Below are 13,203 nucleotides of genomic sequence, written 5' to 3' on the forward strand. Positions count from 1 at the left end.
GCTTACCTCTACTACAGTAGCTGCTGCTGGATAGTTCTAGAAGTCCCCTCTTAATTTGTGCCTTACCACTGATCACCCTGAATGGATAGTAGCTGAATCTCTAAACATTCTCTGGTTCCATCTGTCCTGGATGCCACTGACTTTACTTTGGCATGTGTTTCTTTCAAATGACTTTTGGAAGAAAGAATTTTAGTTGGGCAATGGTGTTCTGTAGTCTGAAGGTGACAGACTAAACTGTAAGAACAAATAGGGACAGATACTTTTCAAATTCCTTAAGAGCAAAATCCACTTCTGGCTGAGGTAGATGCCTGTGTGCATATTCAAAGTTTGTATTTCAGGCTAGTTCTGAGGTTTTCAATTACTATTCAACTCCAATGGATGTAAGCCATAAGCGGTACTAGTCCAAAAGTCAGGCAAAGGGATAACTACCTCTATTTTGCTTAGCGTGTGTTTCAGGTGCCTGGTATGCATCCCCTGGCCAACAGTTTATAAACAGGCCAGAAGAGGCCTGGATGTAGTGTAGAACTGTTGGCATAACTTAATCAAAATGCCTTATTGTCAAACTATTGGTTGCCCAAGACACCAAAATTGACATATTGTACTATGTTTAAGTTAACGAGCAGTGCATAAAAGCTAGACGATGTGATACAGGTGACTTGTATAAGCTGGGAATTAAACTGCAATGGGTTTGAAGATGGTAGATATTCAACAAAAAGTCATCTATCTGGAATAGGCATGCTATGTCTTAAGTTTATTTAATGGTGGTGAGGGACAACTAGTAAGCTGAATAAGAGTCATCGACTAGCATGAAAATAGACTAACTATTTTCTAGCTAAATGGCACACTGCATTCTCTCTGGAATTTTGAACCAACAACGGCATCAGACAGGTGTCTAAGGAAGGTACATTAAGCCTGCTTACCTGACAGTGTAAAAAAAACTGTTAATTGTATACTGTTTACTGTTTCTTACCATCTGGAAGGATTTGGCCACAAGTTGCTGGGCAGTTGGGTCCTTGCAGGGTTTTGCATTCTCCACTGGGAATCTTCCACATCCAGGAACTGCCATCAGCGGTGCCAGCCAGCAAGACATGTGCACAGGGGTGCCACTCCATCCACTGAGAACACAGACTGAAGACTTAGAAGAGGAAACTGGACTCACACAGCAGTGAAACTCAATAACCAGAAGACATCTCCACAAAGGCTTAATAAGTCTCACGCACAGGTACACAACTGGAATAAGTGAGAAAACAGTCCTTAAGCAGAACAGGGCCAAATCCCCCAAAAGGTGACAGAGAAAAACATTCCACAACATACCACCCGGCAAAAGAAAAAAAAATAATAGCCACACATCCACATCAGTGGCAACCATTCAAAAACACATCAGACCAGGTGCAGTAGGTAGCCAGAATTATTTATTGGGCTTTATACTGTGGACTCGCAGGTGCTCTTCATACAAAATATCAGAACGTACATGCAACAGACATTAATAGTACTGAGCATAAATTCAAGTAACAGTAACAGAATGAGAATTGTTCTTAGAGCATCATAAAAGCAACAAAGAAATAAAGAACATATGCTCTTGCATTTGCTAGGTTAATGAGACTCAAGCGTATCTTGAAGCAAATTCTTACCTCTAAGTCCCCGACTTCAAATGACCACACTTCCTGCTTTGTTTCCACGCTCCACACCTTGAGGAGGCCACTCATGTCCCCAGTAGCGACCAAGGTAGAATCATGGCTGAAGGCCGCACAGGTCACCGAGTCTTTGTGACCTGGAGCCAGAAAACGATAGGCAAAAAAGAAACCAGCACATTAGAAGATGACAGGAAATGTGCTACACATAATCCTTACTGCTATGAACAATAACATTTTAAAAGCAGGCAGAGAAAATATAACCCACATCATAGACATCAGTACATGTGCCCTTTGCACTAAAACAAGGTAACACCCTCTCCACTTCTACTTTGTCCAGATTTTCCCCTCCCCACTACTATGTGCGTCACCATGTTGATTGCCACCTATGATATACATATCTGTGAATCCATGAGTTCATGTACTAGCAACTGGCAAGGCTAAACGAACTGTGAACCTAACACTAACAATAATGATGGAATTGCAATAACTCCACCAACTTTTCAGATGGGCATTTCAGGTAAGTGACAAATTTTCTTTCTGTGAGCACACCTTTTGCCCTCCTAAAAATCATTCACCTTCCAACAAGTGGGTACACCTCGTGTAGTAGAAGCTGAACATCTAGAAGCAAGCAGAGAGAAGCACCCACAGCCAACTGTGGTGTTATTTACGACACAAGCATCCCTAACATTGTGTCATCCTGCTGCGCAGTCTTCTAAGGGTGATATCACAGAAACCCAAAGGAGGTCAGTTTTTTTTTTTTATCTTTAGCAGAACTGCTATCGTTAAGTGGAACATATCTTATTTACTATGCTACTCATAATCCTACAAATTTCTGCTAGACCAATGGAAGGAAGAAAAGGGTGAACTGATTCTTATTCAAGCCTCCTTTTGCCTGTTATAATTCAAAATTGGACTCCGAATATGATGAATGGCCCAGGCATACCACTGATGGAGGTGAACAAAATTCAAATTACTGAACTGAAAACTAACATTTAACATTGACCACACACGTTTAAAGACAGGTCTATGGATTGCCATTTACCAAATGTTCTGCAACACAAAGTTGAGTGGGATAGTGGGGGCATCCTATCTATCGAAAGCAAGTCTGCGCCAAGGAGGTAACTATTTTCAGTCATAGGCGTACGAAAAAATGTTAGCGGGCATCATTTATTTTTGGGAAATTACCCTGCCTTTACACTTGTTACTAGATTCTTCTTTTTACTGGCATCTACCTGATATGGTTTATTAAATTATTTATTTGATGCCTCTGACACTCCACTTATCACTTCTAAAATCTCGAGAAACACAATATGTTCAAATACACGAAGCACCAGGTATAAGTGGTAAAAACCTTTGACATGCATCTGTGTTCCATGGTCTGAAAAAATACTCAGATTGTGTATCACATACTTTAAATGAACAATTTTATTAGTTTTCAAAAACCTGTATTATTCATGTAACAAAAAAAAAATCCAAACAAATGTGTGTACTGTGCTCTACTCCTCACATATCAAAAGTTTACTGGGTTGCCCTTCCTACAGCAAAGAGAGATAATAAGGGTGTCTCTGAGTAATCCCGAAAGCTGCCCTCAGAATATCATTGGGAAAACTCAATTGGCTTTGATCAACTCCACTCTACAGATTCGACACTGCCTCCAACATCAACATCCTCTGCCTCACCACAAATGCATCCAAAGAAGACCACTTAAGTATTTTCTTTGCAAAACGAAGCCCTATGTTACTAGACGCACCCCTGTTTTGCCCACTAAATCGAACCTTAAGTTCTGAGATGAAAATTCAAGGTTAAAGTTAAGTACCACTTTCTTGCCCGAAGTCTACTATACAGCCTTCTAGTTAACCTCCACAACAAAGTATTAAAAAAAAAAAAAAAAGAAACAAAATGCATTTTCTAACCACATCTCTTTTTTAACGAGGCGAGCATCTAGAAGGAATTCGGTAGGCAGTGTTGTAAGGAAATGCCTCCTTGGCATGGTTACCCCTGACTTTTTGCCTTTGCTGATGCTAAGTTTTGATTTGAAAGTGTGCTGATGCCTGCTAACCAGGCCCCAGCACCAGTGTTCTTTTCCTAACCTGTACTTGGCACACCCTGGCATCCAGCTAAGTCCCTTGTAACTGGTACCCCTGGTACCAAGGGCCATGATGCCAGGGAAGGTCTCTAAGGGCTGCAGCATATCTTATGCCACCCTGGGGACCCCTCACTCAGCACAGACACACTGCTTGCCAGCTTCTGTGTGCTAGTGGGGACAAAAAGACTATGTCGACATGGCACTCCCCTCAGGGTGCCATGCCAACCTCACACTGCCTATGCAGTATAGATAAGTCACCCCTCTAGCAGGCCTTACAACCCTAAGGCAGGGTGCACTATACCACAGGTGAGGGCATAAGTGCATGAGCACTATGCCCCTACAGTGTCTAAGCAAAACCTTAGACATTGTAAGTGCAGGGTAGCCATAAGAGTATATGGTCTGGGAGTCTGTCATGCACAAACTCCACAGCACCATAACGGCTACACTGAAAACTGTGAAATTTGGTATCAAACTTCTCAGCACAATAAATGCACACTGATGCCAGTGTACATTTTATTGTAACATACACCCCAGAGGGCACCTTAAAGGTGCCCCCTGAAACCTTAACCGACTAACCGTGTAGGCTGACTGGTTTTAGCAGCCTGCCACACTCCAGACATGTTGCTGGCCACATGGGGAGAGTGCCTTTGTTACTCTGTGGCTAGTAACAAAGCCTGTACTGGGTGGAGGTGCTTCAAACCTCCCCCTGCAGGAACTGTAACACCTGGCGGTGAGCCTCAAAGGCTCACCCCCCTTTGTTACAACACCCCAGGGCACTCCAGCTAGTGGAGTTGGCCGCCCCCTCCGGCCACGGCCCCACTTTTGGCGGCAAGGCCGGAAGAGATAATGAGAAAAACCAAGGAGGAGTCACTGGCCAGACAGAACAGCCCCAAAGGTGTCCTGAGCTGAGGTGACTCTAACATTTAGAAATCCTCCATCTTGCAGATGGAGGATTCCCCCAATAGGATTAGGGATGTGCCCCCCTCCCCTCAGGGAGGAGGCACAAAGAGGGTGTACGCACTCTCAGGGCTAGTAGCCATTGGCTACTAACCCCCCAGACCTAAACACGCCCTTAAATTTAGTATTTAAGGGCTCCCCAGAACCTAGGAACTCAGATTCCTGCAACCTAAGAAGAAGAGGACTGCTGAACTGAAAAACCTGCAGAGAAGACGGAGACACCAACTGCTTTGGCCCCAGCTCTACCGGCCTGTCTCCACACTTCTAAACACACTGCTCCAGTGACGCGTTCCACAGGGACCAGCAACCTCTGAAGCCTCAGAGGACTGCCCTGCATCTAGAAGGACCAAGAACTCCAGAGGACAGCGGCTCTGTTCCACAAAGACTGCAACTTTGCAACTAAGAAGCAACTTTGAAACAACACACGTTTCCCGCCGGAAGCGTGAGACTTTGCACTCTGCACCCGACGCCCCCTGCTCGACTTGTGGAGACCAAACACCACAGGGAGGACTCCCCGGCGACTACAAGACCGTGAGTAGCCCGAGTTGACCCCCCCTGAGCCCCCACAGCGACGCCTGCAGAGGGAATCCCGAGGCTCCCCCTTACAGCGGCTTCCTGCTTCAAAGACCAGACGCCTGGTAAAGACACTGCACCCGCAGCCCCCAGGACCTGATGGATCCGACCTCCAGTGCAGGAGCGACCCCCAGGTGGCCCTCTCCCTTGCCCAGGTGGTGGCTACCCCGAAGAGCCCCCCCTTGCCTGCATCGCTGAAGAGACCCCTTGGTCTCCCATTGAATTCTATTACAAACCCAACGCCTGTTTACACACTGCACCCGGCTGCCCCCGTGCCGCTGAGGGTGTACTTTCTGTGCTGATTTGTGTCCCCCCCGGTGCCCTACAAAACCCCCCCCTGGTCCGCCCTCCGAAGACGCAGGTACTTACCTGCTGGCAGACTGGAACCGGGGCACCCCCTTCTCGTTTGAAGCCTATGTGTTTTGGACACGACTTTGACCTCTGCACCTAACCGGCCCTGAGCTGCTGGTGTGGTAACTTTGGGGTTGCTCTGAACCCCCAACGGTGGGCTACCTTGGATCCAACTTTGAACCCCGTAGGTGGTTTACTTACCTGCAAAAACTAACAAACACTTACCTCCCCCAGGAACTGTTGAAATTGCACTGTGTCCAGTTTTAAAATAGCTATATGTCATTTGTGTGAAAACTGTATATGCTATTTTGCTAATTCAAAGTTCCTAAAGTTCCTAAGTGAAGTACCTTTCATTTAAAGTATTACTTGTAAATCTTGAACCCGTGGTTCTTAAACTAAGAAAATATATTTTTCTATACAAAAACCTATTGGCCTGGAATTGTCTCTGAGTGTGTGTTCCTCATTTATTGCCTGTGTGTGTACAACAAATGCTTAACACTACCCTCTGATAAGCCTACTGCTCGACCACACTACCACAAAATAGAGCATTAGAAGTATCTCTTTTTGCCACTATCTTACCTCTAAGGGGAACCCTTGGACTCTGTGCATACTATTCCTTACTTTGAAATAGTGCATACAGGGCCAACTTCCTACAAGTGTCCTGCGGGTTCACTTACGAATATCACAGCAAGTCATGAAAACTCAGAAGTTAATGATTCTTATGACATCAACTAACAATCCCTCTTCCATTAAGACCATCAATACCACCCCTAGGACTTCTGGAAAATAAGTTACCTGAACATTCGAACAGCAGCTCCCCGTCACTTACACGCCACACAAAAGCCTTGTCGTCTTCACCTCCTGTTACTGCCAAGGCACTCTGCTGGGGGTCCAGGCTCACACAGAACACAGAGGCTATCAACGGAGAGGAGCAAAAGGCAGGTCAATGAGAGAAATCAGCCTTGGACAAAGCATTACATTCCCAGAACTGTGCAAGAGTTACAAGATTCACTCCACCCCACAGATGTTTTCACCTTATTTTACAGGAAAAAAGAATGCATGTATGCAAAGGATGAAAATACTTTAACCTGAACTACTGATAATCCCTGTGGATTCATTAGTGCTTCTGTGCCATATGAGACTGAATCAAAATGCAAAAGTAGCATGGGCATGCCCAGACATCATCTGTCAATCTTGCTGTGCCTCATGTACTCGAGCTTCACCTCAACAATGCATCCAAAACAGGTCTGTGCTTGCATGTGTTCAGTGCAGTTCAGGCACGAATGTACCCAAATTGGTAAACACAGCTACACAAGTCAAACAAAGCTAAATAATTCCACACTCTGAAAGGCAACATGCACATATAACATTAATCACACACATTACAGATGCACCTCCTCAAACAGAAGTCAGTCTGTGACTGGATATTCAAGACCAGGGAGTGAATATACACAACACCAGGTGGCACAGCGTGTATGCTAGTAGCAGTACAGCCCTTTTAAGGTGATATAAGGTATGGTTGGCCCAAGCATGCCATTGTAAAGGGAGCAAAATGGAATGGAAAGTACCCTCGGTGATTTAGATGCATATATGCATTCCACCTGTCAGTGCAAGATGAACACAAATTTGAGATGCTATAAAGAGTAGATAATACATAAGCAGTTTCTGCCTTGTTGGGGGGGGGGGGGGGGGGGGGGGGGGAGAAACAACCTTTACCACACAGTCATTACCTCGCAATGCCTTTACCATGCATACCTTTACAATGAAATTGTAAATATATATCAGGTAAGTATATTTAAGTTTAGGGATTAGGAGTCAATCAGGGAATAAATATATATAAATGGAAAATGTCACTTACCCAGTGTACATTTGTTCGTGGCATGTTCCGCTGCAGATTCACATGCTATGCATAATCCTGCCATCTAGTGTTTGGCTCGGAGTGTTACAAGTTCTTGAAGAAGTCTTTTTGAGTCACGGGATCGAGTGACTCCTCCTCTTCGGCTCCATTTTGCATGGGCATTGACTCCATCTTCGATTGTTTTCCCGCGGAGGGTAAGGTAGGAGTGATACAGTGTAAAGAAAAGAGATGTCCATGCAAATGGAATAGAGATATATATACATATGTACAAATGAATGTTTTAACTTACACGGCTACTGGCTCCCGGGGAGGCAGGAGGGCACATGTGACTCTGCAGTGGAACATGCCACGAACAGATGTACACTGGGTAAGTGACATTTTCCGTTCTAGGGCATGTGTAGCTGCAGATACACATGCTATGCATAGACTACAAAGCAGTTTTTCTCCCATAAGCGGTGGTCAGCCTGTAGGAGTTGAAGTTGTTTGAAATAATGTTCTTAGTACAGCCTGTCCTACTGTGGCTTGTTGTGTTGCAAACACATCTACACAGTAATGTTTGGTAAATGTATGGGGTGTTGACCAAGTGACTGCTTTACAGATTTCTGTCATTGGTATATTTCCTAAAAATGCCATTGTTGCTCCTTTGTTCCTGGTGGAATGTGCTTTTGGTGTTACTAATAGCTGCCTTTTGGCTTTTAGGTAACATGTTTGGATGAATTTTACTATCCATCTAGCTAGTCCTTGTTTTGAGATAGGGTTACCAGTATGTGGTTTTTGGATTGCCACAAATAACTTTGGTTTTCCTAAATGATTTAGTTCTAGCAATGTAATACATTATAGCTCTTTTAATGTCCAATGTATGCAGCGCTCTTTCTGCTACAGAGTCTGTCTATGGGAAGAAGACTGGAAGTTCCACTGTTTGATTGATATGAAACGGTGATATTACCTTTGGTAGAAATTTTGGGTTTGTCCGAAGTACTACTTTATGTTTGTGTACTTGTATGAAGGGTTGCTCAATAGTGAAAGCTTGTATTTCACTAGCTCTCCTTAATGAAGTAATTGCAACTAGGAATGCTACTTTCCATGTTAGGTATTGAATCTGACATGAATGCATAGGTTCAAATGGTGGACCTATGAGTCGTGCGAGTACAATATTTAGATTCCATGAAGGCACTGGGGGTGTTCTTGGTTGTATGATATGTTTTAGTCCTTCCATGAAGGCTTTGATAACAGGGACTCTAAATAGCGAGGTTTGTTGTATATTTTGCAAATACGCTGAAATAGCAGTGAGATGTATTTTAATGGACAAAAAGGCTAAATTTTATTTTTGCAGATGAAGCAAGTAACCCACAATGTCTTGTATTGATGCTGAAAGAGGGGCAATCTGTTTAGATTGACAGTAAAACATAAACCTTTTCCATTTGTTTGCATAACACTGCCTGGTAGAGTGTTTTCCAGCTTGTTTAATTACTTCCATACATTCTGATGGAAGATGTAGATATCCAAACTCCAAGACTTCAGGAGTCAAATCGCTACATTGAATATTGCTGGATCTGGATGCCTGATCAGTTGTCTTTTTTGTGTTAACAGATCTGGTCTGTAGGGCAGTTTGATGTGTGGTACTACTGACAGATCTAACAGTGTCATGTACCATGGTTGACGTGCCCACGTTGGTGCTATAAGTATGAGTTTGTTTTGACGTAGTTTGTTGACTAGAAATGGAATGAGCGGGAGAGGGGGAAAAGCGTAAGCAAATATCCCTGACCAGTTGATCCATAGAGCATTGCCCTTGGATAGAGGGTGTGGGAACCTGGATGCGAAGTTTTGGCATTTTGCGTTTTCGCTGGTGGCGAATAGATCTAGGTCTGGTGTTCCCCAGTGGTGAAAGTATAGCTGAAGCACTTGAGGATGAATCTCCCACTCGTGTGTTTGTTGATGATCTCGGCTGAGAACATCTGCTAATTGGTTGTGTATCCCTGGAATGTATTGTGCTACAAGGTGAATGTTGTTGTGTATTGCCCAATGCCAAATCTTTTGTGCTAGAAGGGACAGTTGTGATGAGTGGGTCCCTCCTTGTTTGTTTAGTTAATACATTGTAGTCATGTTGTCTGTTTTGATCAGAATGTGTTTGTGAACGAGAAGAGGTTGAAAGGCTTTGAGTGCTAGGAATATGGCTAGCAATTCTAGGTGATTTATGTGAAGTTGTTTTTGTTTGTTGTCCCATTGTCTTTGAATGTTGTGATTGGATGGGGAGCACACCTCAACAATCATTGATGCATTTGTTGTAAGTGTGGTTTGAGGCACAGGGTCTTGAAATGGCCGCCCTTTGTTTAAGTGTGTGGAATTCCACCACTGAAGCGAGATGCGTGTTTGGCGGTCTATCAACACTAGATCTTGAAGTTGACCCTGTGCCTGTGACCATTGTTTTGCAGCCACTGTTGTAAGGGCTGCATGTTTAATCTTGCATTTGGGACAATGGCGATGCAGGATGCCATCATGCCCAACAGTTTCATGACAAACTTGACTGTGTACTGTTGGTTTGACTGAATTTGTGCCAATACATTGTGGGATGTTTGTATTCTTTGTGGACTTGGACTTGCAAGTGCTATTTGCGTATTTAGTGTGGCTCCTAAATACTGCTGAATTTGCACGGGTTGCAAGTGGGATTTTTGGTAGTTTATAGAGAACCCTAGAGTGTGTAGGGTTTGTATTACATAATGTGTATGGTGTTGACACTGTGTATGACTGTTGGATTTTATTAGCCAATTGTCGAGATATGGAAAGACATGGATGTGTTGCCTTCTTAGGTAGGCTGCAACTACCGCAAGGCATTTTGTAAATACCCTGGGAGCTGTTGTTATCCCGAAGGGTAACACTTTGAACTGGTAACGTTTTCCTTGTATTACAAACCTGAGATATTTTCTGTGCGCTGGATGTATGGGTATGTGAAAATACGCATCCTTGAGCTCTAATGTTGCCATGAAATCTTGTTGTAGCAGTGGGACTACATCCTGTAGTGTTACCATGTGAAAGTGTTCTGACAGGATGTAAAGATTCAGAGTTCTGAGATCTAGTATTTGTCTCAACGTTCCATCTTTCTGGGGGATAAGGAAGTACAGGGAGTAAACCCCTGTTCCGATCTGATGTTGTGGTACAAGCTCTACGACTTGTTTGAGTACTAGTGACTGTACTTCGTCTTGCAACATGGAGAAGTGTTGGGAGGAGAGATGGTGTGGTTTTGGAGGTATATCTGGAGGAATTTGTGCCAATTCTATGCAGTAACCATTGCGGATAATGGATACTACCCAATTGTCTATTGTAATGGGTAACCAATTTTTGTGGAACGTTTGTAGTCTTCCTCCCACAGGTGAAGTGTGATGGGGGAAGATGTGGAGCGAGTCACTGTTTAGTGTGTGAGGTTTGTTTTGTTGGCTGATATTTTCCCCTACCTCTGGGGAATGGCCTTTACAAGTTCCTCTAAACCTACCTCGTTGGTACGGAGGCTGGTAAGATGGTTTGGATTGTGAGGTGGACGCCTCTGATGTTTGTGCTCTAAAACCACCCCTGTATTGAGGTTTTCAAAATGAACCTCTGTATGGTGTAGTATACAGAGTACCCATGGCTTTAGCGTTATCAAGTCTTTTTTAATTTTTTCAATGGCCGTATCAACTTCAGGGCCAAAAAGCTGTTTCTTATTGAATGGCATATTAAGGACAGGCTGCTGGATTTCTGGTTTAAACCCGGACAACTGAATTGTAACAGCAGTATCGATTGTCCTACCTGCTGTGTCTGCTGAGTCTAGAGCTGACCTAATCTGGTTGTTAGTATTAGTCTGCCCTTCCTCAACTATTTGCTGTGCCCTCTTTTGTTGATCTTTGGGGAGATGTTGGATGATATCTTTCATTTCGTCCCAGTGGGCCCTATCATACCTAGCCAGTAGTGCTTGGGAGTTGGCTATTCTCCATTGATTAGCTGATGGGATGCTACTCTTGCCAGCAGCATCAAAATTTCTGCTCTCCTTGTCTGGTGGTGGTGTATCACCAGATGACTGGAAGTTGGCCCTTTTCATGGCCGCACTCACAACTACAGAATCAGGAGGTAGTTGTTGGGTAACGAATGCCAGGTCAGAGGGAGGCGGTTTATATTTTTTCTCCACTCTGGGAGTGATGATCCTGGCTTTGACTGGCTCTTGAAAAATTTGATGTGCATGTTTCAACATGCCTGGAAGCATGGGAAGGGACTGGTAAGTAGTGTGAGTGGAGGATAATGTATTAAAGAGAAAATCATCCTCAAAAGGCTCGGTGTGCATGGCTTCGTTGTGGTAGGATGCTGCCCTACCAGAACTTGAGTGTATGCAGTGCCATCTTCTGGTGATGATGGCTTGGAAGGATAGCAATCTAGGCTATTATCAGAAATGGGATCTGGATCATAGAGACCCCATGGGTCGACACTGTCGTGTTGTGAATCTGCAGTGTTTTGGAGACTGTGCAGGTGTAGGAGTAGTAGGTGGTGAGACAGTCAGGTGAGGAGAATGGGAAGGAGACTGATGAGGTGAAAATTGTGGAGGTGGAGTTTTTTGCTTAGGCCTTGGCACTTTAGCTGGTGGCTGATCAGTGTCCATTTGTCCTTGAAAGGCTAGCTTCCTCTTAGTTTTTAGAGGAGGTGTAGTTAGAATCTTGCCAGTGTCTTTATGAATATTAATTCTGGCCTGCTTTTCATCAATTTCCTCCATTTGTGTGAGTTCCTCCGCAAATGTATGGCTTTCTTTAAGTTGTTTTGAAAGTCCATGCTCCTCTGTGTAGATGGGTCTTTTCGGCTCCGAAGCCGGTTTTCTCAAGATCGAAAGGCCTGGAGTGGATGTTGGCCTCGGCTCCGAAAAGGATTTTCGAGGCTTCGACTCGATGGGTCGGTGTTTGCCTGTTTCGGAGCCTGTGCTTCGGATCGAGTCCGAGGGCTTCGGTGGCGTGGCCTTTCTCTGTGCCAAAGTTGTTGCTTGGCCACCGGAAGTCTTTTTGCGGGTGGAGCCATGGCCTTCTGGCAGTGGCGTTCCCGAGGCCTTGTGTTTGGGCTTCGATTGGACAGGGGCAGGCGTACTCACCTGCTGTCCTGCCGTGACCGGTCTGTCCTCCTCGGCCTCCTGCTCGAAATCAGACCCTCGGACATTGATTGCGGTGTGCGTAGTCTCCTCTTCCTCCACCTAGAGACGTTCGGTGCTTCTCAACTCCATTTCCAACCTTCACGCTTTTCTGCCTCGTAGAGTCTTCTTCGAGCGGAAGGATCTGCAGGCCTCACGAGTATTCTCTCGATGGTCTGGAGATAGACAAAGGTTACAGATGAGATGTTGAGTCTGTATATGGGAAATTGGCGTGGCGCCGAGGATAAAAGCAAAATGGGGTACGGTCCATGAGGCTTCCACGCGGTCGGCCCGACCAGGTCAGAGTTAGGGCACGGGTGCCCCGAAGTGCGAGTAAATAAGTTGGATCTGCCGGTACCGAAGTGTCGATGAGAGATGATACGCGATCTAAACAATACCGATGAATTAGAGAGTTTTTAGGACTTTTCCGACTCAAACTACCGGAGCGAAAAGAAACACGTCCAAACCCGATTGCGGAAAGAAAACAATCGAAGATGGAGTCGATGCCCATGTGCAACGGAGCAAAAGAGGAGGAGTCACTCGATCCCGTGACTCGAAAAGACTTCTTTGAAGAAAAACAACTTGTAACACTCAGAGCCCAACACTAGAT

General features: G+C 44.6%; 1 protein-coding gene across 1 annotated transcript in view; it reads right to left on the reverse strand.

Moving 5' to 3' along the window:
• Positions 1-13,203, reverse strand: part of AAMP (angio associated migratory cell protein) — a 98,210-nt gene that overhangs the window by 49,140 nt on the left and 35,867 nt on the right. The window contains exons 3-5 of the mRNA XM_069227090.1: positions 6,397-6,516; positions 1,632-1,771; positions 971-1,115 (exon numbers count right to left, since the gene is read on the reverse strand). Coding sequence (XP_069083191.1) covers positions 971-1,115; positions 1,632-1,771; positions 6,397-6,516 — 405 coding nt within the window. The remainder of the gene's footprint in view (positions 1-970; positions 1,116-1,631; positions 1,772-6,396; positions 6,517-13,203) is intronic.

Source organism: Pleurodeles waltl, chromosome 3_2 (genome assembly GCF_031143425.1).
Source record: "Pleurodeles waltl isolate 20211129_DDA chromosome 3_2, aPleWal1.hap1.20221129, whole genome shotgun sequence".
NCBI classification, from domain to species: Eukaryota; Metazoa; Chordata; class Amphibia; order Caudata; family Salamandridae; genus Pleurodeles; species Pleurodeles waltl.